The 23513-nt window shown below is 36.2% G+C and overlaps 1 protein-coding gene across 1 annotated transcript in view; it reads right to left on the minus strand.

Annotated features, from left to right (window-relative positions):
- LOC125648062 (sacsin-like) overlaps positions 1-23513 on the minus strand; it is a 34036-nt gene that overhangs the window by 1602 nt on the left and 8921 nt on the right. The window contains exons 5-8 of the mRNA XM_048874963.2: positions 20368-21519; positions 20118-20250; positions 13662-13945; positions 1677-12418 (exon numbers count right to left, since the gene is read on the minus strand). Of these exons, the coding sequence (XP_048730920.2) occupies positions 1677-12418; positions 13662-13945; positions 20118-20250; positions 20368-21519 (12311 nt within the window). The remainder of the gene's footprint in view (positions 1-1676; positions 12419-13661; positions 13946-20117; positions 20251-20367; positions 21520-23513) is intronic.

Genomic DNA, 23513 nt, shown 5'->3' on the forward strand with positions numbered 1-23513 from the left:
GTAATTATTCAGGTATTGTATCTGGTTATCATCAACAAGGTTTTTTTTATCGCATATGTGATAAAACGAGCTCCTCCCACCTTGTTATTGCATGGGCGGTACTAACATCAGAATTACACAATAGAAACAAGGCAGGGATAATTCAGTTTTCGTGAAGTTACATTTGCTGTTTCACGGGTAAAGCGTGCGCCGATCGATGTCTGGGGCGTTGAAACAGACGAGAAGTGTTATGTAACAAATACATGTGTCACATATTTACAGTGATTTTCTTTTGTTGTTCAGGTATTGTATCTGGTTATCATCAACAAGGTTTTTTTTATCGCATACGTGATAAAACGAGCTCCTCCCACCTTGTTATCGCATGGGCAGTACTAACATCAGAATTACACAACAGAAACAAGACAGGGGTAATTCAGTTTTCGTGAAGTTACTTTTGATGTTTCACGGGTAAAGCGTGCGCCGATTGATGATGGGCGTTGAAGCAGACAGGAAGTGTTATGTAACAAATACATGTATACACATACCTGTGACGGTTTTTGCAGTCAGTAATGTTAAATAGTTTCTCTCTCTCTCATTTTATAAAGAGTTTGCTAATGCAAGTCTTTAATCCTTTTCCCACTTTAATATTTGTGTTACACAGCCACCAATATGTGATAGAGACTGCCAGGTATAACCAGTTTTCGTTAAGTTAGTTTTGCTGTTTTACGGGTAAAGCGTGAGCCGATTAATGATGGGCGTTGAAGCAGACAGAACTTGTTATGTAACAGATATACGCATACCTGTGACCGGTTTTTTCCCCAGTCAGTAATGTTAAATAGTTCTCTCTCTCCCTTATTTTATAAAGAGTTTGCTAATGCAAGTCTTTAATCTTTTTCCTACTTTAATATTTGTGTTATACATGTTTTCTTAAAAACATTTGTACAAATACATGTATAGAATTAAATTCCTGAAAAATTATTTATGAAGCCACCAATATGTGATTGATACTGACAGGGATAATCAATTTCGTTAAGTTAGTTTTGCTGTTTTACGGGTAAAGCGTATTAAATTTTATATACACATGCATCGTCCGACGATGGTATATTTCAATCTACCATTGTATTGAATGTATGGTTCAATAAATGTAAAATGATAAGCTTTTGAAATATGTGACAAGTCGGTTATCTTCTAGCATCCTCGTAATATTCACATTATCAAAGAGATGGGCGGTCCTTCTCTCACTCGTGCGCACTCGTGACAGAAGGACCGCCCATCTATTTGATAATGTGAATATTACGAGGATGCTAGAAGATAACCATTACATATCACACAAAGAAAACTTCCAGAATACTCTTCTACTGTTACTGTTTCTGACCAATATAATTCTAGTTATTCTAGCTAAACCATTCAGGTTCAGTCTTCTATTGTTTAGTTATTCTATTTCTAGTGACCCAAATTCAGACCAAATGTGATACTTTGCTGACCAAATTGTAAAGTCTATTGATCAATCCAGCACGCAATTGAAATTTCAACCGGTCTTTTGTAATTCGCTGTAAGAGTCATGTATCAAACGCACATAAAGCAAACTACATACAGATGCATTTTTGAATAATACATTTTCATGTAATTTGTTCTATCGATTTTGTATAATTGTAATATGATAATATTTATTTACATATGAACAAAACATCACTCACTTGATGGCTGATCAAACAAATCCAATTGAAGAAATCCTCTGTTGAACATTCTGATTGCCTTGCAAAACGTATATCATATTTCGATTCATCAAGCCATCTAGTAGCTTCGTACGGCTGTGGCTTTGGGTAGTAGGTATCGTCAGTATGTTGATAGTGACTTCTTGATGAGCTTGATGGTCTGTGATATCGCCTCTGGTATTCTTGCTCTCTTCTGAAGAATCTCTCAAATTCATCGAAAAAACTATCACTCCACGGATGGGATCTGTTTGGTTGTTCTGTTCTTTCTTCTGCATCAACATTTTCTCTATTTTCAAGTTGTTGAATAATTTTTCGTATATACTGAAATGCTTTCGTTGCTCTCTCAACATCATCTACATTTTTATCCGGATGCCACTGGAACATCACTCGGCGGCAAATAGTTCTCTGTTGATCATCAGGAAGTGTAAATGCATGCTTCAAGATTTCTCTGATTTCTTTGAAAATTGCATCCAAAGTTCTGTTGTCTCGAGGTGGTAAATTTTGATCAAAAGTTGGCTCCCTTCTATTCAAAACTCTAACTTGAAAATCTTGGAACGTATTGTTATCATCTTGTTTCTTTGATCTATTAAATTTGTAAAGTTCGAATGCTTTCATTTCCTTTTCTTCGTGTGGTCCCCTTTGGACAAGGTATGCTTGTAAAATTGACAGATCGGTTGTACTAGCAGTTGGTATTTTTTCTTTCACTATGCCATATTTGTATTCCATATCTCCCGTTTGTTCGTTTGTTCCTGTAAGATAAGCCACGTACTCTTCAGGTTCAAATGATATGAAGGCATTGTCTAGAATAGCATGCCATCGGATTTCTACAACATCACCAGGCTTGGGAGGTTGATGGGAGATGTCATTATGCTTTTTGTTCAAAGATGGAACGCTAAGTTCATCCAAGAAAGATTCGATTTCCGAGCGATTTTTCATTTTCATACACAGCATAAGTAAATATTCTGTCTTGTAGAACTTACAGTCCGTGCATTTTCTGATGGCTTTAGCAATAAAATCCAGATTTCTATGGACAACCTTTTCGGAATCATTTTCATTAAAGAAATTCGAATAAATCAAACATTGCAGATGTCCATTCTCCTCATCGCACACAAAAGATCTTGAATCTGGTTCTGTTTGAATATGTTTGCCTTGGAAAATGTAAACTTTCTGCAAACCACTGGCACATTTTACACGTATTGCTCTCAAATTTTCTCTGATATGTGAAATGTTTTCATCAGAAGGGGGGTCTTTCCTTTTCTCAAGCTTTTCTTTCAACACCAATCTCAGGACCGCATTGACAAAATCATTGCTTACGAGAAAATCATTTATTTCTCTTGAGACCGGATTTTCACTTATAGTGGCATTTGACATATCAATTTTAGACTTGATGACATCAGATACGAACTTGGGTCGAATTCTTTCTGGTAGACTTTTTAATTTTGTTTGCATGCTTTCTTTATTTGTTCCTTCTACATCTGACAATACTTCAAAATGTTTTTCTGTGTCTGTTAAAACTTTATCCAAGTTTATATCATTCATGTAAATTAATGATTCAGCCTTTATCAACCTGCTGTTTTTCGATAGCAGGAAAAGTTCCTGATCATCTAGCTCCTCTGAAATATTATCCGATGGAAGAAACTCAAAGAAATATTTCATTGCTTTCTGTGCTATCTTCAGTTCGTTTGCGTTCATACCATCGTTGGAATGGAGTTGCTTCAATGTATTTGCAAATGTTTTTGTAGAAATTTTCCTGGCAGCTCCAAGTTTTTCGAAGAGAGGAAAACATCCAAAGTATTCATCCGGGACAACCATTGAATAGGGTATCATTGTGTATTGATCGTCAAACTGAAGAGTAAATCTTTCACAAGGCAGTAAACGTGGAAGTTTGGAAACGAAAAGAAATGGAATTTCCTTGAATATCTGTAACTCTGATGATAAAATATCTGAACCACTTGCATATTCATAAAATTCCTTCATCAATCTGGATATCTGATCAACTCCTAAGGAACTGATACTTGTCTCTGATAGACGTCCAAGGTGATTGCATACTGTTTGAATATGGGTAAGAATTTTTCCTTTCTTTGGTTTCTGAACTCCAACTTTTGACAAAGCAAGTCCCGAGAACACATTTGCATTGTTAGTCCAATGCGGCAGTATCCTACATTGTGTCCACGCAACTGTTTCATACATACTCATCACAGATCCGTTGAAGTGTATCAGATGGTTAGATTCATCTTTTGGAGGAGAATATATTTTACTATGCACTGAGTTTATTTTCTGTGGTACAATGAATTTGATTCTACTCACTTGTTCCAGAAAGTCAGTGGAATGAAGCTCAGATGCATGTATTAAATGATGGACAAGGGATTTTGACTTCTTTTCAATTGTTTCGGACAAGCCCATGCGTCCTTGTACTTGCAACTGAAGTGTAAATTCTAAAAATAAATCTTTTGACACTTCAGTTTTCATACCGGCCAGAGTCATAAAAACTCTCCATGACTCAGTGGAAAATGGCAGAGGCGGGTAACAGTTTGGATCCTCACACATAATTGTTATCAGCTTATTAAATGGACTGAAAAATTCAGAAGCTAATTTGTAAATTCCACTTTGGGGTATGAATTTAATTCCTTTTACTGCTTTGATAAGTTTGTCTTGTTCTTCATTATATCTACCAGAACATTTCAACAATTCATTTTTTATGTATTCTAAGTGGACCATTCTTTTTTCTTCAGGTATATTGAAGAATGCTGGAAGAATATGCACCCTATATACTTCAGATATAGAGTGTTCCGTCACATGGAAATGCTCGAAAATGCATTTCAGTCTATAACTTTGACGCAGCAGTATTTTACTTGTTTTCTCAGCCCAGATATTCATTCCGTCGCCTGGAAGACCATAAGGAAGTACTAAAATATCACGGTTTTCTTCCAGACTGATTTTCTGACCATGTACTGTCGTAAATAAGGGTAGCTGTCTCAACTTGTCAAGAAAAGTTTGTGAATTTGGTAGATTCAATAAACCCGTCAACCCACCTGCAAAGTACTCAAGAATGTTGTCACAATCGTTGAGGTTTATTTGTGTATTCTCTGCTATTGTTTGCCTGTGAACATACAGGCACTCTAACACATCATGAATTCGATCTTGTGAAGCAATAAGATGACGCAGTGGATGTGAGTAAGGCAAACAGTTATGGCCCAACAGAGGCAAATTCAATTTTTTTAAAGAAATTTCCACTGCTGTTGGAAACGAAGATAAATTGATAACATGGTTTGCGAATTCCACAGGAATAAGCTTGTTTGTAGTATTTTCCATGTTTTCAAGCTTTGTACCACAGACTTGTGTGGTAGGTATTAAACACCAAGGCAATATCTCGTGGATAGTGCGTTTTATTTCTATTTGATCTCGAGTCTCCCCTATTTCTCCTCTGAGGAATCTCCATAGCGTCTTCATCCACGATTTGTTTGGAATGTTTGGCTGCTTTGGGTTCCACTGACATACCTTATGGCGAAATTTGTCATAGTCCAATTCAAATGGCAAAAGTTCCACAAACTTTTGAAGGTTCATATCTTCTATACACTTCAGCTCCACTTTGCAGAATAATTCATGCAAGTCTATGTGTAGAAAATTGTCGGCTGACTTTGGCACTAAGCTTGAAAATGACGTTCGTAAAACAGGTTTGGCGCAATGAAATTCTACAAGGTTTCCAGTCTGCAATACACAGAGAGGCAATCCTTCCACGTCAGAGATAAATTCTTCACTTCTCATACAAAATTCTAAACACGCCACCACACGATTAAGTGTTTTGAATGGTGATTTTGACAATTCTACCTGTTTGTTGTTTTTTAAAGCATTTTTAAGTTCACAGTTCTCAGATTTTAGAAAATCCATGATATTTTTGGCACAGAATTTCTGAATTGTAATATTGACATTTTCTATACACCCGCAGATCCATAAAGGTGTATCTACGAGTTTAACTCCCAAGTCTTTTGCAATTTCAATTTCTGTTGTGTGACCTGTGAATTCATCATTGAAAAGAACCATTCCAGTTTCCTCATGCATGGGATAAAACGAAACTTCTCTGACATTTAGGTCGACCAAATTATGGGACAAAAATAATTTCTTGTGTCTATCAGCAATACAGCAATACACAGCTTTCACAAAATGTTCCCAATAATGGTCGCTGGCTTTTTTAATATTTGGGAAAAAACTGTGAAACATATCCAGTTTTAACCACAAATCACTCGATTCATGTCTTGACTTGGGGTGTAATCCTAAATTATCCTGTAAAGACTCCAGCGCCTTCGTGTAAACTGGAGCAATGACATGTTCCAACACCATATAGTTCCATTGTGTTCTATATTCCTTTTTATCATCTTTCCATAAACCTCTTCTTGATTCATTGTCAAGAGAAAAATGACCATTGACGTGCATAGTTAAGCCAGTTGTGCTAGGCAACGGCAAGAAGCAAAATGCTGTTGCATCTGTCAATGCAGACCTTTCCAAAGGCATTGCAATTCCTCCAATGGGTAGAAGTCCTAAATTGTGATCATCTACGGCATCTTGAACAGAGTTTGGAATCTGAATCCCATCATTAAACCCAAATGTTTGAATAATACACCATTTACTTTCATCTTTCAATTGATGTTTTACTGTCACAAAGTAAGTTACATCAATTGGATTTGTGCAAAATATTTCTCTGATTTCTCTGGTTTTCTGAAATAAAGTGGCTTTATTCACAATGTGTTCGTCAAACAGTGCCTTTTTGTTTTTATCATCCTCTGAAATAAGCAGTTCAGTACTGCTTTTCACTATCAGTTCTCCATTTTCGATGCTTGCTACAGATATTTTTGTCACGTTCCGCAAGAATAATAAACACTTTGTCATTTCTGATTCAAACGTCTCCAACATATTTAAGATATTTTCTTTGGAAACTACCTTGTCTGACAGCTCGGATTTCTCAGCAAAGTGAAGAGTACGGAGTGGTAACCTAAATACTGTTCCTGGTGACTGAAGTAAAATATTCTCATGATAACATTTGAAAGCATCAGCAAATGGGTTCCGTAAGTCATTTAATCGAGTAAATCTGGCACCAGGTGAAATCTCACTTGCATCCGGTGCATATTTGCAATGTGGATCCATAACACATAATGTGTCTTTGTCATCTTCAGGTGGTTTCGATAGGAATGACGGAACATCTGTTATGTGGTAAACAGAATTGAAACCCACACCATATTGTCCTGTTTTTGTTGGATCATCTCCTTTCGATCCTCGACCTAAATGCTGAATACCGCTGATATCATTCTCAGAGAAGTAACTGTTGTTGTATACCAAAAGTGCAGGCCCTTGAAGTGAATTCCACGAAGGACAAAATGTTTTTTCTGTCTCATAGCTATTAAAATCTGTAATGAACATCACCTCAGTTGCTTTGGCATCATCTGCATTTTGCAGCATTTCTTTTAAAATGCCTTCCTTTAACGGATATTGTTGAAGTATTCTTCTGATGCGATCGGAAAGTTCTTCTTTTTGTCCGAATGGTCTCACTTGTTTGATGTAATTTTGTATCAATGATCCTCTTATCTTTGACTGTACTCCAAGCTTTCTTGCATCTGCCTCTCTGATGTTCTTATTAATGTATTTTAAAGATTTCCCTTTTTGTAACACTGTACTGTCATCTAAGCATAAATTACGAATAGGAGAAAGAATTCCATCTTCATCTGGAATACAAATATCCATTTTGTCTTCCTGGACGTCTGTTTCTCTAGATACTTCAGCCAGTAATTCAACAAGTTTACAAGCAAGATTTAGAGATGTTTCATCAAGTGCACCTTTATGCTTTTCTGTCATTTCTTTTAGGACTGCAACTACATCCTTTTCGTCAAATTCTTTCTTCACACCAATCACTTCCAGAAATCTAGTGTTGCTTCTCCACTGAATACGATTCAAACCAAATAATACTGGAGAACAATTAACTGGGATAAATAATGCAGTTTGGTCAGGCTTCACGAATGTATCATCAACTAGTAGACAAGACTCTTCCTTTAGTGGCTCAATTTCTACTGAAGAACCGTTTTGACACACATCATCCAGGTGTTTATAAATATCTGCACAAACCGTTCTCAGTAGATGCTTGGATGTCTCCGATATTGACACAGGATTAACAGTTCGGCATATTACAGTAAGCTGATGGACGACCTGAGCAACTGGTATATCCTCTTTTCTGTTGACACCAACTTTACAAAGCACATTTCTGGGATACAATGAGACTTGTAACATAGACATGTTCACAATAAGCTCTAAACATCCGACCAAATGTTTACAAGCGTCCATGTAAAGAACTGCTGGTTTAGCCAGTGTACATGTGAAGGATTCTTGCAAATGTTGAGAACACTTTGAGTCAAAGAGTTTGCATCTACTGGCGTCTGCTGCCCATTGTAATGGCCAATCATTCGATTTTGCTAAAACAGGAAGAAATGCAATGTTCTTGATGTGGTTGGATGCAGCGTTTGTTAAAGATTCACTTTCTTGAATGTAATTCAAAATATTTTTACATCTTTCGATACCACATTTCATGCATTTATCTGCGACAATTTCAACTGATGAAATTCGTTCAATTAAGAGATTATCATCAATTTTATTTGTCATCATCCCCATACATCTGAGAGCATTTTGACGATCCATAGTTTCAAATTCTCTTGGAATAAATCGTTCATCCTCCTCACAAAATAAACGTGCTGCCTTTCCACCACGTTCCACCAATTCGCATGGCTTTTTTAGTGTTCCCTTAGGACTGGTAGGAATACATTCAATTCCTTTCATGCTTGAATTCACCACTTTATTTGCTTTGTCTAACGCAAATAGTACAAGATTTGAGATCATGTCCAACGACCAGTATTCATCGCTGATATTTTTCAAAAATACATCCAAATAAAACCTTTCTAAAGGAATTATCTTCGATTGCAGCTGATCTGGTAGTTTTCTAAACAATGCTAAAAAACTTTCTAAAATCTGTTTTTCAAGCGGAATCAAGGTCTCTATTTCATTTTCTATGTAATGTATCGTTGCTTTTATTGCCATTTCTCCTATATCTGACATCTGCAATTCTGGATCTAAGAATGTAGATCGACTCAAAGATGCCCATATTTTGTCTCTACAAAACACTTTGCTATCTTTCTGAATAATCAATTCATAAAATGTTCTGTAAAAGACATCAAACAGCTTGTTTTCATTACAGTTCGAGACTGTTGGCCATATATTTTGGTAATTTTCACAGAGTATGTCATTTTCTCCCAAACTTTCTATCAAATGGATATATGCATTGGCTACAGCGTCAGACAGCAGTGCTTGATTCCATTCAATTTCAAAATCTGTTTTGTCATCCGTGGTTTTTGACGAGAGTTGCCTTCTATTGGAGGATACAGCAAATGATCCATTTACGTGTACAGGAAGTGGTGTAGTAACCGGTAAAGGTAGATAACAAAAAATATGACTTTCATTGTAAAATCCACAGGGAGTCGCTTGCAGGGGTTTGAAAATTAGATCACCATCTTCTTCTTCAACATAAATTGCAATGCTTGCCAATGGTAAAGCACCTGCAAGATTAGTTTGTTTTGCCATCTGTAAACTTGATGTTGTACCAGATGCCCACGATATAAACCATTTTGCTTCAAATTTTCCTTGGTTTGATTCACAAAATCGTTGGCAGTCTTGGGTCACTTCACTTGATATACTGACTAATGATTTCTGAAGAACTTTCGGAGGGTTCCTTTTCCAATTCCTTTTCCATAATTTGATATCTGATCCAAATGTTGATAAAATATCAGAGTTGTCTGACGAGTGATCCTTTCTATGAACGCGATGCAAAAGAACCATTTCATCTGGAGGACAATTTTTTGGAAGATGATAGAATTCAATTTCCTTGACATATTGGGTAAACAGTAGCAAATTTCCTGCACTTTCCACATACAAACGAATCATGCTATTCATTTCATTCTCATCGTAATGTTTTTCACTGATCTCGCTTTGGAAAGCCTGTTGTTTTGTTCGCAAAGGAAATCGGAAGAGGACACCAGAAAACGACGGGTTTTCAGTGTCAAGATTGCAACCGAAGATAGTGTTGAAAGGTTTAAATTGATTTCTCATTCTTCGGACCAGAACCTTGTTTTTCGTTGCGGTAAGGTCTATTTTGAGTCCCGGATTACTTTTCTTCACAGCCTTGCCGAGATACTTCGCATGCGGGTCAAATATAACCATATTTGAACCTGTGATAAAACTAGGAACGTCTGTTAAATTGTACACCGAGCAAAACCCTAGTCCAAATTTTCCAACTTTGGTCAAATCGTCTGCCTTGGTTGCTCCACTCAGTTTTGTAATATTTTCTAAATCCTGTTGCGAGAATGAAGCATCATTGTATGCCCACAGGGCTGGACCCTGACAAGATTCCATATGTTCGTCAATCAGTCTTGTTCTACAATCCACGTTTTCTCTTTCATCATAAAGGAAGCAAACTTTTGTGGCTTTTGCATCATCAGCATTTTGTACTATTTCTTTAGGAATAGCAAAACCATCTTTGTAATCTTTAAGCAGATTTTTTATTCTTCTGGTCAATGGTTCAGTTTGCCCCCATTCCTGGATACCTTCAGTCTCTGATAACAAATTTTCTGTAAGAGATGGTACTCCAAGTCTTGCTGCAGTGTCAGATGTTACATCCTTATGAACAAAATACATATGTTCCCCTTCCTCTTCCGCCAGACTTTTTAACCAGTCTGCATTGCAGTAGTTGCACTCTTCGGCAGGTCGAAATTCTAGTTTCGTGTCAACAGCTGTGTGAATTGGAATTGGTACATTCATACTGTCAATTTCAGAAGCAAATTTCAGTTTATTAAGGATCCTAATTATGATTTCCAGATCACGACGAATGCAGTCTATTCCGAGATGATTATTTTCATGCTTGTCTTTCAAGGAGTACAAAATTTCAATAAGTGTTTCAGTTGTTTGTCTTTGCTTGCAACCAAGATGTTTTGCTAATTCTTTCATCTGATATGTTTGAAACTCCTTTGGTAATGGTACAAGATATGGCTGAAGTGCAATGTCATCTGAACTCCTATTGATAGAGATTTGACTTGGTAGAACAAAGCCATCGCCCATCCATACTTTCCCTAACTGTATCTCAATATTTCTTCTAGAAGCATATAACTCTGCCAAATATTCATATACTCGCTTGACAGGAAGAAGATACTCCGATTTGTATTTCTCTTCATAATTTTCTGTATATTTCAAATGCTGCTGCAGTACAAGTTCCAAATCTGGTATCCTAGTATTCCAGCCAAATTCTTCAGCTAGTGTGGAAGATGTATTGGGTATAATGATTGGGACAACATTACCGACCAGTCCTTCATATTTACTGTGGTAAACTTTGGATGGCTTGCAATAAAAATGTTCTGACTTGAACCACTGCATATTTGGAATAGGTGAACTTGGGCGCTGAAGTGGCTGTATTATTTCCAGTTCCATCAAAAGTGATCTCAGATTTTGTCCCTCGTTTTGCACATATTCATTAAATAAATCCCTCCTGTTGGTTAGTACTTTCAAAACTGCTGCTTGTCTTTCTTGATCTGCAGTAGTTATATGACTATCAATACTGCTTTGATGTATTGCAAAAGCAGCATGGTATATTTCTGTAGCTGTTAACTTCTCATTTGACTTGAGTCCCAGTTTCTTTAGTACTTTGATTCCTTTTGCCTGGACACTTTTTGCCGGAAACATAGATTGATTCCAAACTATTTTGACAGCAATGTCATCAGAAGGATCAAACAACTCTGATGGTTTTTTGTACATATCTTTCCTTGTTAGAACAAATGGTACACTTTTAATTAGCTGAAGGAGCTCGTTGCTTTTGTTGTAAATCTTTTTTTCTACAATAAATTTCATCACTTTCAGCATTTCTTCTTGGCTATAAAATTTCTCGTTCAAAATGCTGAGTAAGATTTCTTTGAAGATGTCCGCTTCACCTAGCGCTTGTGCCCCAAGTTGCTTCGCAAAGTGAATGGTGTTTTTGTCTGTGGATAGAATGACATCTGATGGGTAGGGCACAGGCAGACTTTGTGGTAGAACTCGATTATTTTGTGAAATGCTAACGTATCCCTTCCGAGTTTCGAACATTTTTAAGCTCTTCAATACATTTTTCGCAGATTCGCTCAGTGGTTGACGTTCCCTGCTGAAGAAATGTAGGAATTCTGCCTTCTGTTCCACTGTAGTATTTTGATTGAACTGCTCAACCTTTTCTTTCCAATTCTGCATTCGACCAACTTTATCGATGATATTCAAAATACTAACAGCAGAAGTATCGGGTATGAATTTATGTAACTGAGAATGCTGACGGACAAATTCCGGCAATGATCCCAAAACTATGACTGAAAGCAATTTGAAACATATTGAAATGTTTTTCGACATCTGTCCAAGCATCAAATTCTCATTCAACATGTGCATTTGATACACGTCGCTTTCTACCATTTCCGGAATCAATGGGAGATGTGACACGATGTCCAATTTGCTTGGAAATTTGTCCACTATAAATTTCCATACCCTTTCAAGCCATTTCAAATCAAGATCTGAGCCTGAAATTGTCCATCTGACGGGATACGGTCCATCTCCGATATTTTTATGAATTGTTCGTTTCAGGAGATCGATGAAATTAGCCTCATGCAGGTAACGGATCTGGTATATGCCTGAAAATGGTATTTTACTTGTAATTTTTATAAATCTTAGACCTAATTTAAAAACATTTCAAATCATCATATTTTCACAAAAGTTTGGAAACAAAAATCAAATACTAAGTAAATATACTTGGTATTGATGTCGTAATGTAATATTTTGGATCTAACTTAAAACATAACATTACATAACTTTTTTGTGATGGCGAGATTAACTAACTTTCGATAATAGTCACGGTCAATGGTAGCATTCTTTTAAATGCAAAAGGAAATGAAAATCAAAAAAGGGGTGAAGTTAATAAACTTAGATATTGTTATGCATAAATTCAGCGCCAACAGCTTGGGGCATGACTAGATAGCAGTCAATATTAAAGGGGCATAAACACGATTCAAACTTTATTTTTCCATTTTTAAATGTTTAGAATGCTAAACTAACGTATTTCTAATGATCAGCAAAAATTTGAACGTCAGTTGTCCAGGTGGATGGGAGATAAAGAGCTCGAATTCTTTGGTATGTAAACAATTCAAGGCTCGTGCCATGGTTTTTGTTTACATAGCTTAGATATACTAGTAAAAGTTTTGTTTAAAGCAGGTTTTTTCAACTAAAAAGTTAATTCTGGACATAGTTAAATAGTTTCTAGTGTTTAGCATTTCTCATTTTGTTTTAAACATGCTATTTTTTATTAAGCAATCTATATGTAAACAAAAACATGGCACGAGCCTTGTTTACATAACAAAAAATTGTGAGTGCTGTATCTCACTTATAACTCAACAACTGATATTCAAATTTTGGTTGACCATTACAAATACTTTAATTAAGCATTGTAAACAAACAAAAAAGGAAAAATAAAATTTGAAAATTTTCAGCTCAAATCGTGTCCTTTAAAGTAAATCATTTTCACGAAATTTAATAAAATGAATTTTCCTTTGATAGAATCTGAAAATTGTATTCAGCATATCGTCGTCTCGATCACATACAAACATACGTTGCAATGCATAAATTCCGTGTATTCCACATGAAAAAGGAAAGGTTTTCTAACGAAAAACAAGCATTCAATGAGTTCATAGTACCTAAATTTGGCAACTAAGAAAGATGATGTGAAAGTTATTTATGCCCATGCTTACACTAGATTGCGATTTTTTCCATCGCTATTATAGACAAAAGCAGATGCAACAAATATCTGTTTAAAATTGACCTCTTCAAAATGGCATGTTAAGAGATGGTATAAAATCAAGCAAAATACATGTATTTTCTTACCCTTTTTAACCAGGTCTGAAAACATGTTCGTAACATCTGACGGTAACATACGCAAAAGTACATCTTCCATGCCAACCAGTATGTCTACCTCTTCCGGCGATGCCATATGTATGAAGTTTGAACTTTTTTTCTCTCGACTAATTTTTGTGTAATTCCCATTGTGAAGAGGTACAAGATAGAGACCTTCCACATGTTTAGCATTGCCGGAACCCAGAAGGTATCGAATGAGATTGAACTTGTCGTGATCACTGCAACTGGTGTATTCCTCGGACTTTCTCAAGATCCTAAAATTTATCAGAAATTACTTTCAACATGTAGAAGAATTAAGCTTGGTGATATTCTAGTAGACTAGTGAAACACAAATAATCAGTAATAGAGGTTTTCATTCAGGTGGTGCAAAAGCAGGTCTTTTGAACTCTGAGAACTAGAGTGTCTTCAGTTTCTGGCGATTAAAACTTTCGCACTCCGGGTGTATTCGTATATTACTATGACTCAGAACCGGGTCAAAGATTTATAACGCCGTTTTCGGTTAAGTACATACCACCTGTATTCACTCTCAGCCATCGCATGCGATGTTCACCCTCCAATCATGACATTTACAATTTTGGTAAAGGACTACCTACATGTACTCCTTCCAAATATCTATTTAGTTTTAATTTAGTATTAATAGCATTATTGAAAGCAGATATCATTTACATGTTTTACACATACACACTATATATACACCAAATTTGGCCCAGGCCTGAAGTCAGAACCTCTACCCCGGGGATCATGAGACTTACAATTTTGGTAAAAGCCATCACTATATGCAATTTGGTTTTCTTAAAAATATGCATTTGTAGACAACATTTTCGAAAATTGGTCAATTTTTGGCAAGTTTTGCCCCGCCCCTAAGGCCTCAGTAGCGCAGGAGTTCTGAAATTTACAATTTATGTCCTCCTTGTCCCAAAGATGCTTCATACAAATTTTAAAGGAATTGAAATAGCAGTTATCAAGAAGTTTAAAAAGTTCTATTTTTATACATTTAATAAATAACCATTTTGGTCCCACCCTGATTCCAAAACCCCCACCCCTGGGATTATCAAATTTACAATTTTGGTAAAGGACTTCCTGTACTTTCATTTAGTATCAATTTAGTATCAATAGCACTAAAGAAGATGTTATCTAATTGTTTTACATATAAATACTGTATACCAAATATGGCCCTGCCCTGGGGTCAGAACCTCTATCCCGGGGATCACGAAATTTACAATTTTGGTAGAGGATTTCCTGCACTATATCCCTATGCATTTTGTTGAAAATTGGTCACGTTTTGCAGTTTTTGCCACGTCCCTAAGGCCACAGGGGTGCAGGAGTCCTGAAAGTTATGTTCCCCTTGTCCCAAAGATGCTTCATACTAAATTTGAAAAGAATTGGAATGGTATTTAATAAGAAGTTAAAGGGGCATTAGCTGTCAAAGTGATGGCGACCATTTTTCTCAAAATCTCTCAATGGCATAGGAATATATATTAATAACTAAGAAGAGGTCCATGGGCCACATTGCTTACCTAAGTCACCTTGACCTATTTTTAAAGATTTTCCCTATATAATCGCATATAAAACTTTGATCCCTATTGTGGCCCCAACCTACCCCCAGTTTCATGATTTTTGCAAACATGAATCTGCACTATGTCAGGAAGCTTTCATGTAAATGTAAACTTCTTAGGCCCAATGGTTCTTGAGAAGATTTTTAAAGATGTTCTCTATATATTTGCTTGTAAAACTTTAATCCCCTTTTGTTGCCCCATCCACCCACGGGGGCCGTGATTCTAACAAACTTGAATTTGTACTATGTCAGGAAGCGTTCATGTAAATATGTAAACTTTTCTGGCCCAGTGATTCTTCAGAAGATTTTTTAAAGATTTCCCTTATATATTTGTATGCAAAACTTTGATCCCCAATTATGGTACCATCTTACCCCCAGGGGCCAGGATTTCAGCAAACTTAAATCTGCACAACGTCAGGAAACTTTCATGTAAATTTTTAATTTCTTGTTCCAGTGGTTCTTGAAAAGAAGATTTTAAAAGATTTTCACTATATTTTTGTATGTAAAACTTTGATTCCCTATTGTAACCCCATCCCATCCCCCCGGGACCACAATTTTAATAAACGTGAATCTGCACTGTCAGGAAGCTTTCATGGAAATTTCTACTTTCCTGGCCCAGTGGTTTTTGAGAAAAAGATTTTTCCCTACATATTTGCATGTAAAACTTTGATCCCCTATTGTGGCCCCATCATGCACCCCGGGGCCATGATTTTAACAAGCTTGAATCTGCACTATGTCAGGAAGCTTTCATGTAAATTTGTCCTTTCCTAGCCCAGTGATTCTTGAGAGGAAGATTTTTAAAGATCTCCCTTATATATTTGTATATAAAAATTTGATCCCTTATTGTGATCCCATCCTACACCCGGGGGCCATGCTTTCAACAAACCTGAATTTGCAATATGTCAGAAAGCTTTCATGTAAATTTCAGCTCCTTTGGCCCAGTGGCTCTTGAGAAGAAGATTTTTAAATGTCCCACCCATATCAATTTTTGCATTTTTGTGATTATCTCTCCTTTAAAGGGAACATGGTCCTTCATTTGAACAAACCGGCAAGCCCTTCACCCAAGGATGTTTTTTTTTTTTTTTTTTTGCCAAGTTTGGTTGAAATTAGCCCAGTGGTTTTGGAGAAGAAGTACAAAAACAAGAGAAACCGAATAAAACTATGTTAGAATTAGTGTTTTGCATCACTACAATTACACATTCATGTGCCTGCTTTGAGGACAAAAATTGTTTGAAATTCTAAGACACTAGTGTTACATGTATTACTGAAATATTTAATATTGAGCAATTTTAATTGAATAAAATATTTGCTGACAAAATAACAGCTCATTAGCTGTTATTTTGTCAGAAAATATTTTAGAAATTGCTCTATTGTTCACACCCCGCGGTGATCTAGAGTTTAGAGCGTTCGCCCCGCATGCGGAAGGCCGGGGTTCGAATCCCGGCCGCGACAGACCTAAGTCGTTAAAACAGGTAGTGACAATTTCATAGCCAAACGCTCGGCATCAGGTGTGAATGTCACGGGTCCTTGGAGATATACTTTAAAACAGATGTCCCGTGTCACAGTAGGTGTGGCCCGCTAAAGAACCCTCACTGCTCAATGGCCGTAAGCGCCGAGCAAAGGCCTAAATTTGAAGCCCATCACCGGTCTTGGTGACGTCTCCATCTGAGTGAAAAATTCTTGAGAGAGACGTTACACAAGATACAATCAATTAATCAATAACTGACCATTCCCACCCAGATGCCAAAACCCCTACTCCTGGGATCATCAAATTGACAATTTTGGTGAAAGACTACCAGCATGTTCCTTCTAAATGTCCATTTAATATCAATTTAGTATCAATGCACTAAAGATGTTATGTAAGTGTTTTATACATAAACAACATATACCAAGTTTGGCCTCGCCCTGGGGTCAGAACCTCTACCCCGGGGATCATGAAATTTACAATTTCGGTATAGACTTTCCTGCACTACATCGTTATGCATTTAGTTTTTCTTTTCTTACACAAGTGTGGTTCTAGAGAGGAAGATTTTTGAAAATTGTAATTTTGTGGCAGTTTTTGCCCCATCCCTTAGGCCCAAGGAGTCCCGAAATTTACAATAGATGTCCCCCTTGTCCCATACATGCTTCATACCAAATTTGACAAGAATTGGAATGGTAGTTATCAAGAAGTTTAAATATTCAATTGTTAAAGGGGCATGGACAGGATTTGAGCTGAAAATTTTCAAATTTAATTGTTTCATTTTGAATGTTTAGAATATTTATCTAAGGCATTTGTAATGGTCAGTAAAAATTTGAATGTCAGTTGCCGAGGTATATGGGAGATACAGAGCTCACAATTCTTTGTTATGTAAACAAGGCTCATGCCATATTTATGTTTACATTCTAGTAAAAGTTCATTTGAAGCGGATTTTGCAATTAACAACTTAATTCTGAACACAATTGAATAGTTTCTAGTGTTTGGTACATCTCATTTTGTTTTAAACATGCTATTTTCTATTAAGCGATCTATATGTAAACAAATACATGGCACGAGCCTTGTTTACATAACAAAGAATTGTGAGTGCTGTATCTCACATGTAACTCAACAACTGATATCAAAATTTTGGTTGACCATTAGAAATACTTTAGATAAGCATTGTAAACAATAAAAATGGAAAAATAAAATTTGAAAATTTTCAGCTCAAATCGTGTCCATGCCCCTTTAAAGCATGACGGACGACTGACGACGAATGCAAACCAATTGCACAAAGTCACTTGAATTTGCTCAAGTCACCTGAGTTTATTCAGGTGACCTAATAGAATCGGATCTCACTCTCCATCAATAAATATAGGCAAATGATGTTGATTTCTCAGAAACGTCTTGTAATAAAACGGTCGTAAATATTGAATATTTACTTACAACACTCAAAATTTGGTTAGAACAAAGCACACATGCAGTTATAGCGAAGACGATTGTTCAATTCATTTCTGTTGTGAATATATTGCATACGATCGCTGAGAGTGAATATATACATATCCTTAAACGGTGTTTTAATCTTAGTGTCCCACCCGATTCTTGATATCCAAATGTCCAACGTGTTTCGGCATTACAAAATGCCTAAACAATTTATACCAGTCTTTAAATGGAGGCAGGCTACTGACAAACAAGTTGATGGTGCAGGGAATTCAACAGTCTCGTTTAAAGTCAGCATTTCACAAGTTATATGCTCGTTATAATGATCTAGTTTGCCAATACAACCAATCATTGGGTCAAATACTGTCTGATGTGTTTCATACCGATTGTTAGGCCGTTCTTGGCACACTGATTTTGTCTACAGATTGCTACGTTTACCTGATCAGGATACAGAATTCACGGCGGGTGTGACCGGTCGACAGGGGATGCTTACTCCTCCTAGGCACCTGATACCACCTCTGGTATAAACAGGGATCCGTGTTTGCCCAACTCTCTATTTTGTATTTCTTAAAGGAGTTATGAGATTGATCGCTGTTCGTTATCTTCACCTTTCATTTCATCCTTGTTGGGGGTGGCGTGATCTAGATTTTCGCCAAATAACCATAGCTGAGGGTCATGATATGCTGTCTTGTGATAATCAACATTTGCGCTGATGACAAGCTTAAAATTTATTTCAATTACGTTACAAAGTTGTGACAGAAAACAATAATTTCGATTATTTGCCTAGTGTTCCCCACCATATCTTGTGGTTCATGATCATAACACATTTTTTAACATGCATTCTGTCGTAATTTGTATCTTAATTACAAAACACATCAGAGATAACTCTGTCATAATATGAAAGAAATATCAAAAGAAAACTCTTAAACATAAAGAGGTCCATGAACCACATCGCTCACCTGAGTTACCTTGACCCTGCTGTTGTTGTGAGCTTTAAATTTTTTTCAATCTTTATTCCCAAGAGAAGCAAAGGATCTAAATTCACACACCATAGGGATGCCTCAACAATAATATGATTAACATGACTGAATGAAAGTAGAGACGGTGGTGACAGCATGGATTATCTTAGCGAGCCAACTTCAGTAAATGTAAGATTTCTACCTTGTGGTTCAAGAGATATCAATAGTCAAAAAAGCACAACGCCAAAGATCATGTATGAAATGTAAGACCTTACCATAAGAAACCTATATGTAAATTATGAAAGCTCTACCTTAAATAGTTCAGGTGATATTGAATAGGTTATATTTTCTTTAAAGAAGGTCAAACACCAAGGTCAAGATTACAAGGCTAAAACTTATGGTACCAAGTCATGTCACAAGAAGTGTGCATCTGAGACATGAAAGCCCCATCACTTACATGTACCACTCAATGTTATGAGCAAGATTAAAGTTTCAGACAGACAACCAAGGACAAAACGATAGTCGCAGGGGGTATAAAAAAGCTTGAATCCACACAACTTGAAAACATTTGCAATTTGATTTTATTTAGCGTGGCCCTGCTACTTTTTAAAAGAATTTGTTTTAATTTCCCATATATTCCCACATAATACTTTAATCCTCTGTCCTCTATTATAATCCCATTCCTACACCCGCAGGCAATGATTAAAAAACTTGAATAAACTTTGATGGCCCAATGGTTCTTAGAAGATTTTTACAGCGTTTCCTACATGTATATATATGAGCATGTGAAACTTTGATCCTAACCTACCCCAGAAAAACAAGATGTGAAAAAAAAATACTTGAATATACTCTTTATCAGGAAGTTTTCGTGTGAAAATTAGTTTGTAAAGAACGGCCTACCAATTGGTATGAAAAAAGTCAGTCAGCATTCGACCTAATATATACTAGTAATAATAGCAACAATAAAAACAAATACATTGTTATTCAACAGAAATGTATGAATAATGAGGTCTTACATGTTTATGAATTCGGGATTGACCTCTTGGTTCCCTTGCAACCTCATAGTATCCCATTGGTAATTTTCCACTTCTACGGTATTTTGACGATACATCTCAAGAATTGTTCGAAGAGTCGATACTACTTCCTCATCTTGAATTGAAAAATGTCATGTATGAACATATAACATATCTCAAAAATGTTTTGTTAAGATATATTTCTCAAACAATTTGCCACAATATTCGCCTAGCTTTAAAAAAGCTGTATTACCTGTTTGTATCGCCATGCTTGTTCTCAGAAATACTGCTTGGTTCTTGAGGATCCACTTCCCTCCTTCATTAGGGGTGAAATATACTGGCAAATCTCTCATTTTCTCTATCATGGGAGATATCAAAATTTGCCAGTGTCCGTCAACATTTTCAATATTTGGAATGCATCTGGACACAATCGGGGCATACTCTTTTAGCCTCCCTTGCCTTTGACTTTCTTCTACTAACTCGTGTATGAAATTGGAATAAAGTTCTGACAAAACGTCCTTAACAAGAGATTGATTCCATTGGATGGACTTATCCGTGTGTGCATGGTGACGAATCTGATCAGCTGTTGGCCATTTTACAACTCTTCTATTTTGACTGAGAGCAAAACAGCCATTAATGTGAATTGGCAACCCACTTAAACTTTTTTCTGTCAGCGGGAGTGGCAGAAAGCAGAAAACATGACCTTGTAAATCTAAAGGACAATCCATATCCAAAGCAACACCTACGTACGGACTATAAGAGAGTGATGAGTCACAGGAAAGTTTTTTCAAGTGTGATGTCATGTTGTTTTCTCCTTTGAACAAATTCATTACTTTCCACGTTTTTGTTGTGGTGACATGTGTATCATCGGTTACACAGACCGACATGTCATATCTGTTTAAAATAGACGTAGAAGGCAATGTATCCTCTAAGCCCTGCATCTTTGATCTCATGTCTGTTCTTGCAGACCGTACTGTTTCTACTGTCGATTCATCTATTTTAACAGAAAAGTGAAACTTTCCTATTTCTGAACTCTTTAAAGTGTTTTCTTCTTCCCACAGTAATTCGATACTTTCCAAGCATTTGAGAAAAAGCAGTGAAACCGGAGCTTCGTCCTTAAAGGACATAAACAGGTCATTAACTTTTGATTCATCATATGTGTTGTCTGATAGTTCAGTCTCATTTTCACGTAAAGGAAACCGAAATATTGTTCCGTTGAAATGACCATTATCAAGTGTAGATTGGTCGAAACCAAAAACTCCTTGGAATGTTTCTAAGCAGTCCTCCACTTTCATTTTCTTGTACTTGTGAAGTTTCTTTAGCTTCATTGTCTGACAAACCTTTGAAGAATCTTGATGGGGGTCTATCACTAGAAGCTGCTTCCCACTGATGATAAGGGGATGATCTGATACAATATATTGTTAAGCTTAAATGTCTTCAATTAATCTTACCAAATTGTATATCTTAAAATTGCTATTGTTCAACACAGTTCATGGATTTGTTAAGGTATTTTGTATTTAGTGGGACTACGCGAAATTTAAAGAAAAAGTGTGAATGATAAAAATAGAATTTACAAAACCTGCAAATTTAAAGAATAAAAGAAACAATGTTGGGACGCAGACATAACATAAACGTTCATTAAGGATCAAACTGTGTTTGAATGCATTAAGATTTGCATTGTTTCAGAAAATATAAAATCCCCATTCGTTGTTCATTCTGAGGATATAAAGAATACTTTCAAAACTATTTCAAATGTTGTGCTCCTAAAGTCTTCCACAACAAAAAGCAATTCACTTGAAGACTCGGTTAAATTTATGGAATAATACAAAAGGTCCAGGGGGTCTTAACGGTCAAGTGAACATTACACACTGTAGAACATAATTAAGTCAAAGCGATGTGTGAAGATGGTGTAAGTCTACCGCTTTTAAACCCTGAGAAATATTAGATGTTGTGGTGGTTAAAATTGATGTTAAAAAAACTTTAGAAACAAAATACTGATCTTTACATTTGTAACTAACCTTCGTTCAGGGTCACGACATACTGTCCAGCCATAAGCAATCATGAACAAGATGTATTTCAAATGATGTAAAGCAACTGTTCAGTGTACGACATTGATCCCACCCACTAGCAAAGGGGATGTGAATTCACAATTTTGGCAGACACCCTATGCTTATTATCACATCGTACTACGTTTGTGAGCTATGCATTCAAAGACGATATTCAAGGAATCAATGCATTTTCATTATGGGATCTCCTTTTCAAGGACCTGAATTCCTGGTCCAGGGGCCATGAATTTCAGGGGTCTTCATGTTCATTATTATTGTACATCTAGGTTTCAGGAGAAAAGGGGATTTGTTTATTCATTTAGATAACTGCATGCAATTTCATTTTATGACTCTTATAGCCCAACCATGGGTCTGACCCCTGATCCATGGGCCACAGATTTCCTAAATTTGGTAGAGATCTCCACTATTAGAAGTTTATAACACTTCGTTTGTTTCCAAGGTTTTCAAGAATTTAGAAGATTTTGAAACATTTCATGTGCTCCTTTTATACCCACCCTAGCGTCTGAACACATGGTCCAAGAATCATGAATTTCACAATTGAAGTAGAGATATTTATGATCAATTTAATTACCTGTAATTATGTTCCTAGATTTTTAACATTTAAATTATTTTCAATATATGATCCTTATATACCTGTTTAGGAGCTTGAAGCTCTGACAAAGGGCCAATGGATTTTAAAATTTTAGCATCTGCATAGCTACTCAATGTAACTATGGACCTATGTCCTAGATATTTAGGATTAAGAAAATTATTTAATCATTTAACGCATTTTCATTACAGGTACATGATCCATATACATGTAAATCATTTTTATTATAATGCATGATGCACATAAGTATGAGAAAATTTTAAATCATTTTTAGAGGCTTCAGCCCTACCTGCAGGGCCCCAAACCCTCAGGTCCAGATAATTCAAAATTATTGATTATCTACACGGCAATTGTTGTGAAAACTGGTCATGTAGTTTTATGGGAAGATCTTCAATGTCAACAATCCTCGACAACGGATAAGTACAGATATCATCCGAGTACTTCAAGTGAACTAAAACAATTTCAGTCGGTAAATTGGCCAGAATATAAACATCTAAAAACATTGAAAACTGTAAATTACTTTTATTTCACAATAACTTATTTTCGCGTGATACAATTTATGATAAATTTATTCACGAGACATAACTTTCGCGGATAATTATTCAATGCTTAAGTATTCTTCTATATGTAAGAGTTTATACGTGAGAATTTATATTAAAAAGTCGCGATTGACTAGTCTCGCGAAATTGCGCGTAAATAATGTTCCCGTGAAAAAAATTGTACTTTAGAGCACATCTATGTCAG

The sequence above is a fragment of the Ostrea edulis genome, chromosome 6 (assembly GCF_947568905.1).
Source record: "Ostrea edulis chromosome 6, xbOstEdul1.1, whole genome shotgun sequence".
Lineage (NCBI taxonomy): Eukaryota > Metazoa > Mollusca > Bivalvia > Ostreida > Ostreidae > Ostrea > Ostrea edulis.